Source organism: Melopsittacus undulatus, chromosome 3 (assembly GCF_012275295.1).
Source record: "Melopsittacus undulatus isolate bMelUnd1 chromosome 3, bMelUnd1.mat.Z, whole genome shotgun sequence".
Taxonomy (NCBI): Eukaryota; Metazoa; Chordata; class Aves; order Psittaciformes; family Psittaculidae; genus Melopsittacus; species Melopsittacus undulatus.
This window is the reverse complement of record NC_047529.1, coordinates 80,418,994-80,431,791: the sequence shown is the minus strand read 5'-3', so window position 1 is coordinate 80,431,791 and position 12,798 is coordinate 80,418,994. Positions and strand designations below refer to the sequence as shown.

Below are 12,798 nucleotides of genomic sequence, written 5' to 3'. Positions count from 1 at the left end.
TTATGATATGCAGATCTACTTGCTGCTTTGCGTATTCCACATTTCAACAGCAACATGAAACTGCAAGAGTAACAAAATGTATTATTCAGATGAGAGATGTTCCTGAATTAAAGAATGAAAAGGTTCCATATTTCTCACAGTCATTCTGCAAGCTGACATGGAATGAAACTGCTAATCTGTGTAGAATCGAACTGAAACTTTACATACAACTGAAAAACTTTCAAGTTTAGAGGTGCACGTGTCAAAGAAGTGACAGGAAGCCAAGGTTATATACTTAACTGTTTGGGAAATGAGTCAAATCTAAGTTAGAAAAAAATTCTCAGAGCTGTTGCAGTAAGCTGCCTGAATTAGTAAGTCAGCATTTTATACCTATAGCTACCTCATAGGTGGGTGCATACTTGTGTACAGGTAAGTGCCTTCACCTTTGGTGTACCGTCCTTTTCCAGTCCCTCATATGATGGGAGAATTATCGGATATTGTTCTAGCAGTTTGCATACTTCTCTGTTGGCTTGAGGTTTCTAAATTTTGACCTTCTGTTTCAGTTCTCAGTGATGTATCACCACTACACAGTTAAAATCTTGCTCATAAAACAGACTAAAAGACCAAGTTACCTATGCAGCAAAGGCAAACACTTCTGAAAGACATTCCCTCTGCTGTAGCTCACGAGTAAAGTTTGTATCATCTGTCATCGGGAGGTTAGAGGATGAAGTGACCTGATTTACAGACTTTACAGTAATCTTTATCTTGTGGGCCAGTTCCTTTTCTGTACATTGTTGTTTCCAAAATTTGACCTAATGCATGTAACGACATCCCTGTGGCAGATTATACAAAAGCAGCCAAAGCATTACTATTTGTGGTGGATACCAGTTTACCAAGTGGGGGATCCATGCTAAAGAGCTTGGCGATTGCTGGCTTTTTGATAAGTCAACAGCTTTCTGATATGTGAACAATGTTTCTGAAATACTGTGATTACATGCAATCTATGAATAATTCAGTAAACCATATTTCAACTTGTGAATTGTTTCATATATGAGGTCTTAGATGAGTTGGAAAAACACAGGGATTTACTGTGGAATTTAGACCCCCCAGTTGTTCAGACAGCTGCCTTTGAAAATACCACCTGGAGCCCAAGATTGCTAATCACTAAATGCACCACATCAGGTGCTGTTTTCCTCATGCCACTTGAAAGGAATTCCCCTCTTCTCCCCTGTAAGTACAAGTCGCCTCTCCACCCTGCATGCCATGCTAGATGTAGGATCTTCTCTGTCTTCACCTTTGGTGCATCACTCTTTTTCCAGTCCTCCACATGAACCTGCTTCCCGCTTCTTTTTCTAACTTCTTTTCACCTTGCCTTTTCATCTTCCTTCTCTCTCACACCCCCCCAGGTGCCTAACCCTCCAACCCTAAACCCAAAACCCAAACAAGATGGAGAGTCTTATATAACCAGTTGGAACCCTCACCTATGGGAGAGACCTCATTTGAAGGTCTGCATTATTTTATAGAAGAGTGGGGATGGTGCTGTTACAGTTTGTAGAATATTAGGAGTTGGAATATTAATTTTAGGAATAGTTCCAGAGATGTGGATTGAGGTTTCCTATAGAGTAGAGAGCTGTTTCATCCTCCCATAGTGTTCCCAGCTGCAACAGCACTGCAGCTATTTGTGTGTTAGCTTACTTCTCCATGATGTTTTTCCCTGTGCTGCAGAACATGGTGCACTATGAAGAGCTGTAAAATCTCTCTGGGACTGGCCAAAGTAAACCAGTGTTTAAACCACAACGAAGAGCCATCCTGACACCCTGCACTAAACTGGCTCTGCTGCTCCCTGGTATTACAGTGGCATAGCTCTGCATCTGGTTGCATGCATGCACCTCTTATTTTGGAGGTAGCTGTGTGTTTCTAACATATTTTTGCATTTCCTGGATTTAGACATAAGTGCCTAACTATCTACCTTAATTAGTACCTAATTAGCACTAGTAATGTATTTTCCCCATGTGGCTGTCTCCATCTTTACATGTCTAAATCTGTCTAGTACATCATATGGTGTTACTCTGTTAACTGTCTGAACACATGTAGCTTTTAATGGGTCTGCTGGGTAAAAATTCACATTTACACAATGAAGCTTCTGCCTTTCTATTAGTAGTTTCTGCACACAAGTGCAAGAATTTGACTGCTATTGGAAAATCAATACAAAGAGGACACAAAGTCAAAGGGAACTCAACTGGGGAATTCTGAGCGGATATTTATGAGAGGAAAGGATTGATCATCAAGATTATACATTATACAACATCCTCTTCTATTGTGCCTCTAGGTTCAATTGCCTCTTCTGATTGATAATGCACGCTCATTAAAAAGGAAAGCATCCTAATTGAATCCTCTTGTTAATTATTTTCTGCGAAGATTCAGCAAACAAAAAAAGTAGTCTCAGGATTTAGGATAGCTCTGTGAGCAGCACTTCAATGGAGATAGCCAGCAGTGCCAAAGGAATAATAAAAATTCCTTTTGATAAATCTATCACACACCAAGTGATGTTGATAGAATATGCTTATATACTTCCAAGTAGCATTTCAATTACAAATTATAAATACCTCTTCTGAAGTGAACCTGCTCCATCTAAGTGTCACTAAGTTGTATCTATCTGGCACACGAGCTTGTTTCCCTGTCTTCACATATTTACTGTCATATATATATATGTCAGGTTATATTCCTGAACCTTCCACAAAGGACAGAAATTAATGCAACCAGCCAGCAAAGAGCTGCAGTTCGGTTCAGTCAAGGCAGAAAAAACTTGCAAGCATTGTGTATGCATGAAATGAAAGCGTACAGTGCACCCTTATTTCATCTCAATCAAATTATTAACTGTCACTGAACAAAGCAAAATAGAGCCTGCGCAGTTGCCGACAATTACTCTGTTATGCTCTGAACACTTTCTGAATCACAGGGAGTGCTGAAGGAATCCAAGGCTGTGATCCTTCATGGGTGCTTCTTGGATGACATTACATTTTATTATTCTGCTACACCAATGAACACTGACTCAGTGAAGCCTTGCATCTAAATTTCCTTTATCCTTATTGTCTGATGAAAATTCAGGCCCAGGCTATATCTTATCCCTTTCTAGTTATTTATACCTTTGCAAACTGCCTATTCTGAAATATCCCAGCTGTGGAATTTTGTTTAATGAGAATTTAGTTAGAAAATTTGAATAAAATGTGTTCAGATGTTTCTAAGAATAAGGGGGAAATGTTTTGCCTGTGTTAGAAATAAAATCCTACCGCTGCAAAAATGGGAAATCATCGCGCATCTGTTCCTTGGAGCACTGGTGTTTGGTTTTTGAGTGTGTGGATTTTGCTATTCACATGGAAGACTAGAGATCTCTGTGTAACCTCAGATTATGTGCTCTAAGTAACAGAGACCTGCAGCACCCCAGCATCTGGGCACAGATATTCCCAAACAAGGTACTAGCCATATAGGCTCAGAATCAGGAATGCACAGCCTAGCTGGCAAGATGTTATGTTGAGGCTGGCTCAGCCAGGCCTGACTAACCGGTGAGTAGCTCGTGCTGATGTGGCCGAATGAGTCTCTGCAAGTACAGCTGGACATACAGCCTCCAGGAGCTCTTTATCTCACTCATTGAACTTGTTTCTGAATCCATGTATTTGGAGTTTCTAATCAGCTGAGGAATCTCTACCAGACCTCCAATGTAGACCCACTGGAAACTTTCATCAGCTCCACTCCTTTGTATGGAGCATTCAATTTCAGGAGAAGCACCTCTGTGCTCACAGTGTCCTTCTTTCTGGAACCATTGCAGCCGGGAGAGGGATTCAGTCTGAGCAATAGCTGGACCTGGACTGGATGAGGTCATTGAAGGAAAGAGATTTGGACAAAGATCCTGGAGCTGAGACTAGATCTAGGAGAGGAGGAAAACAATGAGTGGGACAAGGTCAAGGCAGGCAGAGGAAAAGGACTACTGCAGTGAATATTGCTCTGAAAGTAATTGATTCTGTGTCTGCTAGCACCACAGCATTCCTAGATGATGTCAGGAAGATTACTTGAACTACAGGTGGCCACCAAGTGCTATCTTTTTATGCTTGGTGTTTGGTTTGAGAGCCTGAGGTCTGATCTGTAAAAGTTGTTGGCATTCATGACTGCATCTGAAGTCAGAGCAAGCTATGCTTTGAACATACAAAATGCTGCACAGTGATCACAATGCCACCAAGGAAAACTCCAGTCATCTCAAGGCTGGCAACCAAAATTAATAGATAAATTTACCTTAATCTTTCTGTGTCTCATTTCTAAATTAGTAAAATGGTGGTATCAGCTATATTTCATTAAAGTAATTCATAAGCATTCATCATATGCTCAAGGTACTGTAACAATAAACATTGTAGAAAAGCCTGCTATAATGTTAATAATTCCACATTACAAGCAGGATTTAAATAGCTTTAAACGAAGCCTGAGGACATATGTTGAACAAAGAGATTAAACATAAACTGAAAAGCTGCACATTTAGTGAACAGTGTCCATCCTGTGCACTGTATGAGGCAGTGGTCTTCCGAGCAAAACAATATCATCCCACAATTAAAGGTTAATTCTTCAGTCATACCCTTTGCCAGTCAAAACAAGACTGAAAAAAATCTTACCTTTGTATTATCCTAAAGTATCAACACTTGGCTTTTCAACCATAACATTCCCTTCACATGGGGTTTGTATTTTGGATTCTTTGGGGGTTTTTTTGTGAATGGAAATGTAATAAGGATGTATATATGTTTTAATTGCTTTATGCTGTGCATGCAAAATCATACTGCTTTCATTACAGTTGATGAGTGATAGGGGAATTAAGAATAAGAAAACAGTTGCTGTATCAAGCTATAGCACAAAGTAAACAGTATTTATTTTCCTGCTCATTGCCCTCGTTTGATTTAGGCATTCTAAATAGTAGCATAATGCAGGTGTGACAGTTCATATGTGTGAAAGTAACTAATCTTACAACTTAATTTATATGTTGAAGTGTATGCTTGAGCAAAACAGATTTCTATTTCTTCTTCCTCCCAAGAGATTTTTTTTACCTGTCAATGCTTAGAAATACAGAAAGAACTCTCTCAACAGTAGTCTTCCCACTTAAATTTTATTCCATTGATTGCTCTGTTTTTCCATCTTTTCATTTAAAAAACCCCAACAAACCAACCCCAAACTCTTCCTAGAGATCAAACACATTCTTTGCAACCAGAAAAACAAAGATTTATTGATTCACCTCACAGGTGTTGTCTGTCTTCTCATCAAAGCATCAATTTTTCTCAGCCATTCAGTATAAGTTCTTACCTGTTTGTCATCTATAAAAGCAACTACCACTGTTAAACAATATCCAGTGTGGTCATTCAAACAAGCCAGTAGATTCGAAAAGAATATGTAAACCAATGTAAAACATCCATGAGAGCAGCTCACATTACGTGAGCCACCAATACTTCCCAAGTGTTTCAAAGGAACATTCATGAGAGTTAAGAAGTGGTAGTTTAACCATACAATTGGAGTTATGACTTTTATCTGTTGAGAGGTGTTTGAGTCTTCTGTTTAAAATGAGCCACAGTCCTAAAGATGTACCTTTTGCTGTTTGGTTTTTTTCCCCTTTTTGGTGCTTAAACACTATCCCAAAGTGGACTTACTTTTTGTATCATATTACTTTTCTCCTTTTCAAAAACGAGGTGTCATTCCTAACTTTGTCTTTGCTAACGGTTTTGTGTAAGATTGTGAAGGATTTGTGCAGTGATGTGTTAGAACTGTGTAACTAAGCCCAGGAAATGCCTTTCCAACCTCTCTAAGAAGGTCTGCCCTTTCAGCCAGTATGTGGATATTTTTTTATCAAGGAATGCAATGGGACTGGTTATTTATTGTCAGATTCTGGCTTTGTGCTCTTGTCCACACCAACAAGATTAATTTCCCTATTTCAGCAGATGCCCTTTGCTGCTAGATGCCAGCAACAAAACAAAGCCAGCAGCGTAGGTAAGAGTTGGGCATTTACCCAGGTCCCCAGTGGAACTGGCAAAACCATCTGAGTACAATCTCCTGAGCAAAATTTCCAGCTTCAAGTGCACAAAAGTTATGAGTCAGGCCCCCGCAATCGGGATGGGTTTTGAGCCTGAAAAGGAAAAGGGTGATTGCTTTTTAATTTCTGCCCTGGCAGGCTGCACTTGGGCTGTGATTTCCTACTTTTCTCCCAGCCCATGATGGATAGAACTTGCTATTGCTGAGAAATGAGGGGTCTCGTGATCCTGGGGCAGGATCTTGGGGACACCCCCCCCCCCCAGCCAGGCCCATAAAATGAAACAGTGAAGTGGTGCTAGCACCCCAAGCCCTCCTCCTCCACTGCTGTGCTGGCAACGCAGTCATGTGAGGGACTGAAATGTATTTCTTCTGAAGACAATGCCCAAGGACAAGAATAGCTTCAAATAAGCCATCAGGACATATTGCGGACATATGTTGTATAAAGAGGAGGAAACTACTAAACAGCTCAGTGCTGAGTGAATGCCATTCACCCTGTGCATGGTGGGAAGTGTTTCTCTAGGAAAAAATAGCATGATCAAGTAATTAGAGGCTGTATCATAAACCATATGCACAAAGGGGTCAAATTAAGGTTGCTTGAGCAATCTTAATTTTGTCATTTCCGCACTTGTCTAAAGCCTTGTCTCCACTAGACAACAGCCCCACTTTAATTATCCCCCAAAAGCCACAACACAAACAGCTATCCCTCTGTTCCCCATAAATGATGTTATGTGACTATAAAGGTGCTGCCTCTTCACGCTGTGTCTAAATCACCTTTCTGCTGCTATGACCACTGCAAGATCTGGCAGCCCTAAGGTGGCACGTGTGGCATGGGACACTGGCCCCCAAAGCCTACTCCAGCGGGAGAGGCGCGGAGACACGAGGGATACTTAGGACAAGTCAGGCCTAACGGCGGCAGCCCCTGCTCTCCGGAGCAGTGGGAAGCTCTGCCGCTGCCACCACCCCTACCCCTCCGTTCCCGGCCCCGCTCCCCGCGGCCTGAGGGCATCTGGGCAGGTGGGGCAGTGCCGCTACCGCCCCATGGCTTGACTCCGGCGGCGCCCGCAGGGGTCGCTCGCGCGGAGGCAACGTGCACGCCGCAGATAGCGGAGGCCGGGGCGGGCCGGGGGTGGGCGCTGGGGCCGGGGCGAGTGGGGGGCAGCGGGGCTGGGCGGTGCACACAAGTCAGCCGCGAGTTGCAGGCGGCCGGCGGCGGAGTGTTGGCTGTAACTTGACACCGGAGCGAGAGGCCGAGCGGAGAGAGGGAGACAGAGTACGGCGGAGGAGGAGAGGAGCCCCAGGGAGCGGGATGGTGACCACCTCCTTCTCCTCCCCTTAACTGCGCTCTTCAGTAGCAGCACCACCACCAGCAGCCGCCGCCGCAGCAGCAGCAGCGCCGGGACTCTCGCCTGCCGCGGAGTTGGGGACCGGCGGCGATGGAGACGGGACGGGTCCCCTAAGCTCCCAGGAACTTTCCCCGCCCCGGGCAGCCGGAGCTGAGCAGGCGGATGGAGGATGCGCTTTCCCCGGAGGGCTGTGTGAGCCGGAGGCGGCGAAGGGGAGGATGAAGAAGAAACAGCAGCACGGCGGCGGGGACTGCCCGGCGCCCCGGCCCCCCGCGGCGGCAGCGGCGGCAGCGGGAGGGAGCCCTGGCCCGGGCCAGGGCGGGGGCTGGAAGAGGCGGCGGCCCCTTTCGCTGCTACCCTTCCTTTCGCTGCGCGACTACGGCTTCTGCATGGCCGCCTTGCTGCTCTTCTGCCTGGGCTCCCTCTTCTACCAGCTCAACGGGGGGCCCCCGCACTTTCTACTGGACCTGCGGCACTATCTGGGTAAGGGCGGCTGGCGGCGGCGGCGGGGACTTGTTGCGGCTCCTACTCGCCCCCCGTGGCTGCTGGGCTGGGCTCCCACCCCTCCGACGACGGGGGCTGGGGGGGGACGGGGCACTCGCTGGGCCCCCCGACCTACCCGGGCGGCGGGAGCGGGGCTGTGAGAGGCCGGAGCTGCCTGAGAGGGATGGTCGGTGAGGTCCGGCACGGAGATGGGGAGCACCGGCTGCGCTCTGGGAGCAGCGCACGGGGGTGCCCTATCTGAAGTTCATTTCGGCCAAAGGTAGAGTCTCGTCGAGACCCTTCCTCAGACCCGAGGCTGTGGCCGCTGACCGACAAGGGCTGCCGGCTACCTCTTGCTGTCAGGTCGGGTTGAAGTACCCGCGGAGGGAGGGAGAGAAGGAAGGCGGGCAGGGCTCACTGCCCGCGGGTACCGGCGCAGGGGGTTTGGGCATAGCAGGTCTGACAGTGCCTCCCACCGCTCAGGTGCGGGCAGGGGCTTTGGGGTGGACTGGACGGCAAACGGCTCATGGCAGAGGGTGGTGGTGTAAAAAATGAAGCGAAACCCCCAAACCAAAACAGAACCAGCCCCCTAAGCACGTCCACCAAGCATCCATCCATGTGTAGCAGATTGGCTTCTGGAGAAAAAGGTGCGCTCGCAGGGAGAGAGCAGCCGCGCTCCATCACTTGAGCTCGCTACGGTGCTTTGCCACTGCAGCCTGCGTGACCCCGAGGAGTTGTGTCACCACGGAGCAGATACAAGCTGCGGGCTTGTGGTCCTCATCCTCGTGCTGACCACAAGTTTGCACGTGGTTTTCCTTTGTGCCCAGTTTCCACATCGCTAAATGTTGCTTCCCTGCTTAACAGAGAAGTTCCGAAAACCACAGTGTATCGTGAGGTCGTGTAAGTACCTCAGGCTGGCAGGGCTAGTTCACATAGGGAACAAAAGCTAAGGGTTGCTCTGGATGAGAGGATTGCTACAGGGTAATCTTGAGGTATGGGTTTTTACCAAGTTAGCTACTCTGTGTTACTTGTCTGTGAAGGTAAGCCTTTGGCGGCAGGCAGTGCGGAAGAGCCATCCACAAGACAGTATTAGGCTGCAAAAAAAATATGGTACTTGTATTTCAGGAAAATAAGCTGAACATCCATGTGTGTGCACACATACTTTAATGAACATATTGGGAATACAACTGTGTGTTGCTTGTCTTTAGTGGACATGTGTCCCATGTTTTCAGTTAACTGAATGAGAGGGTATGGAGAGGAGACAGTCTGGCTCTCCTGGGAGATGCACAGCAGGCAACTGACACAAGTTACAACAAGGGAAATTCCAATGAGATATTAGGAAAAAAAGAATTCAATGTGAGGGTGGTCAGATGTTGGAACAGGTTACCCAGGGAGGCTGGGATATCCTTGGAGATACTCAGAACACAGCTGGGCATGGCCCTGAGCAACCCAAGTCAATTTGTCCCTGTTTTCTTGAGGGAAAAGGACCAGGGGAACAGAAGTTGCTTCCACTTCATGTTAATCTGTGATTCTGACTGTAACTGGAGGGGATTGGGGAGGTGTGGGGGGGGGAAGTGAAAATTCAAGTTAAAACAGGAGAAGTGTTTTGAATATTACTTCCCAAACACAACAAAGTGTTGCTTTTTTTGGCTTGAGTTTTAATGACTTCCTTAGTTTTTTTTGTTTCTTCCTTTAATGTTACAATTAGGAAGAAATTCTTTGGAGAGAAACTGGAGAAATTTTCCATCAAGGTAGAAGCAGATTTTGCTTACAATTGATAGACTTTTTAGTGGGATCAAGCACAGACCTCTGATTTTCAGGGAATCGATGTCAATAATCTTCATCAAGGATGAATATTGCCTGGCTTGTGCAGGAATAGGCTGCAGGGTTACACAGCTTCTTGCTTTGTGGCCTTTTGACTGCTTTTGAGGGATCCTGGAAATAAACTAGGATGTACTACCCTAACTGCTCTAGCCAGTAGTTGTGTGTCTGCTGGAAAATCTTCTGAGGCCTGCAGATGAAAGGCTTGGAAACCACTGTGCCTTGGTGAATGGGTCATGATAATTTTTTGTGAGGCACTCAGAAAGTGCAGAAAAGCCTTTATTGTGTGTGCCTGATGTGATGAGCCTCTGGGGAAGGAGTGCAGTCTTACTTGGAAATGGTTTTGGGTTTTTTTGAAGTGCCGGATTCTCTCAGGAGACAACAGATCTATTAATAGCTATCTGTTAATGAACTTCTGCACTTGTTAATTAGTATAGGAATTTCCTCTCAACGCCTGGGTCACCTGGGACATGGAGGAGACAAGAACTTGTCTAACATCCAGCAGCAGGCTGGTGGCTGAGAGAGAGGCAGAGTCCTTGTGGCTGCAGTCCTAGTCCCACTTAGCAAACGGTGCTGCTGCCTCTGCAGAGAAATGGAAGGTACTTGTCTGGGTGCTCACATGCCTGTTTGCATCCCATTTTCTGAAGTTCTTTTACACTTCTTTGGTTTATAGTTTCAGTTGTGTTGTCAGAGTTGATGGATGTGATGACGTTGCTAAAGACGATTTATTGTTTTACCGAGTGTAGGTTTGTCAGGAGTGGTGTGTACTTCTTGAGGTATCCGGCTTGGGGTGGTTTACAAATTAAGAACGTTTTTTTTTTTTGGTAACCAATAGTTGTGTTGTCTTCCAGGAAACTAACAGAACTGCTTGGAGGAATAGGTATTGGAAATGCAGTCCTGCTAACTACCAGAGTCCTACATATGCATGTGTGTTTTATACAACAGTTGGACTAGTTGAGTCTCATGACATTAAGAAAATTAGACTTTTTTTTCCTCCTGAACCCACAGATGCACTGTACAAGCAACTCTTTCCTTCCAGTCTGTCCAACACATAATTTATGCTGTTAAAATTTAAATCCCAGAACAAAAATGAGCACTTAGTTTGCAAGCTATGTTTGCAGTGTGTGAATTTTGCAATTGCCCTTACTGTATTTAAATCTACAAGAGCAAAGAAGGACTAGCTTAAAGGGAAAACTGATTTCTCTGTTTAGCTGCTTTGTGGCCTCCAGTGTGATGAGGGCTCATTTTGCCTGGCTATGGGGTTTTTATTAGCATTGCAGGTTTCACTGTGTTGCTCATGGTTATGTTACTCTGGAGGGAATGCTTGGATGTTTTTTACCTCAGAACTTGAAAGGATTTTCCTAAGTAGCGACACAAAACTTCAGTAGCGATCAGGATAGAAATCACACCTGTGTCAGGCAGGTGTGTGCATAAAAGAAAAGGCAGTGTGAAAACACTGGTGGTAGAAAACTTTTACTCTGTTATTAGGTCTGCATCATACGCTGCGGAGGAGGAGAAAGTATGAGTTTATTTTCAGAGGAATTGTGTATGAAGATTTGCTAGTCCTATGAACTTCCCTTTGGTGGTAGAGGAGATGAGTGTATTTTTAGGATATTCAGATTATTGGTGAATTGTTTTTCTCCTGGACCAGCTTCTCTGGTGCCTTGTGCCTGTGCGTCTCTTTTTTTGTTTGATTGCCATACTAACTGGGGAGAACCTTGGAAAAACATGCTGTCAGTTTGTAGGGAGAAGGTAGCTAGATTCAGTGTTTCCACTTTGCATTGCTGTCTCTTCTGTTTTATAAAACTCAGCCAGAGTCATACGGAGCAAGTCAGGGTAGAGAAGTAGGTATGAGGTTTGTTCTTTATCCTGTTCTGACTGCAAGCTCATAATTGTTCACAGGGCAGAAAGATCTGTGGAAAGCTAATGGCTTCTCCTGTCCATTCTGACCGCGGTTTGTGCCAATACAGTGTGGTAGATCTAGAGCCCTGGCTTTCAGCATTTAATTGATGAGGGCAGGGACATCAGTGGGTTATTTCTAAAGAATCTGTGGAAGATACTTAAAAACACATCTGTTCCCAGTAGGCATAGATTTGTTGCATGGGGCTGCATAACATCTGTGAGCTCCAAAAACCAAGAAAGTTTAAAAACTGCCAGGTTTTCCAGTAATAAACTGGAGTGTTGAGATTTGCACAGATGAGGTCTTACTTGTTGATTCTGCCAAGGTAATCCTGGCTTGCTAATCAAAAAACAACTCCAGCAGTGGGAGGAAGCAAGATGAGTCTTCCCTTATATGAATAAGACAGAAACTGTAAATCTTGGATAGCCCAGTGGCTTTTGGGGAATGCACTGGGGACTCTATTTCCCTGCAGCTATGGTGGGTTTTTTTGCATTGCTTTTGTTCTTCCCTGCTTTGGCTTGTGATATATACATGCTTCAAAGTGCAGAAATGAGTATTTCCAAGGGCTGGTAGCAACCCTCTAATGGCCAATACAAAAAAATGAAATAAATCTCTTGATCTCCAGTATTTGCAGTGCAAACTTGTTCATCTCAATTAAAGCGTTTCCCTGGCTGCACTCCCCAGGAACCTGCCAACATGTACACTGGCATGTGGGAGCTGCCTGTGCTGTGGCTTCCTATGCAAGACAAAAGACTGAAATAGACAGTTATGTTCTTAAAACAATCTCTAAATTTGTACCTACTCTCACTTTCATGCTGGAAGCTCTTGGGTATTTTCTAGATGTACCTGGTAGGCCTAAAGTTGTCACAGCAGTTACTTTATTTTGGATGTGTGGAGGAATATAACCATAATCTTCTTAAATAGAAGAAGCAAAGATAAATGTATTTGGGAGGTTGTAACAAAAATGTTTGAAATATTTCAAACTAAGCACAAAGTGAGACTTTTAAGCTGAGGTAGTGTGAATGGGCTTTATTTTGGTAGGGTGTTTTGGGAGTTTTGTTTATTTTGGTGGGGGTTTTGTTTGTTGTTTTGGTTGGTTTGTTTGTTCTTCTGAAGCTTCTGTCTTTTTCCTGTTAACATGTGAAGAGAGGGACAAAAAAGAAACACTATCTAAAGCAAACAATAAAAGTAACTGACAGCATTATGTATACAATT

General features: G+C 44.8%; 1 protein-coding gene across 2 annotated transcripts in view; it reads left to right on the top strand.

The window, feature by feature from the left end:
- Window positions 1-12,798, top strand: part of UST (uronyl 2-sulfotransferase) — a 194,417-nt gene that overhangs the window by 31,602 nt on the left and 150,017 nt on the right. Inside the window, exon 1 of one of the 2 annotated variants that reach the window (XM_034061059.1) lies at window positions 7,216-7,862. The exons of the other annotated variant lie outside the window; for it this stretch is intronic. Within the exon in view, the coding sequence (XP_033916950.1) occupies window positions 7,598-7,862 (265 nt within the window). The 5' untranslated portion in view covers window positions 7,216-7,597. Of the gene's footprint in view, window positions 1-7,215; window positions 7,863-12,798 lie in introns of those variants that run through there. 2 annotated transcript variants of the gene reach the window in all.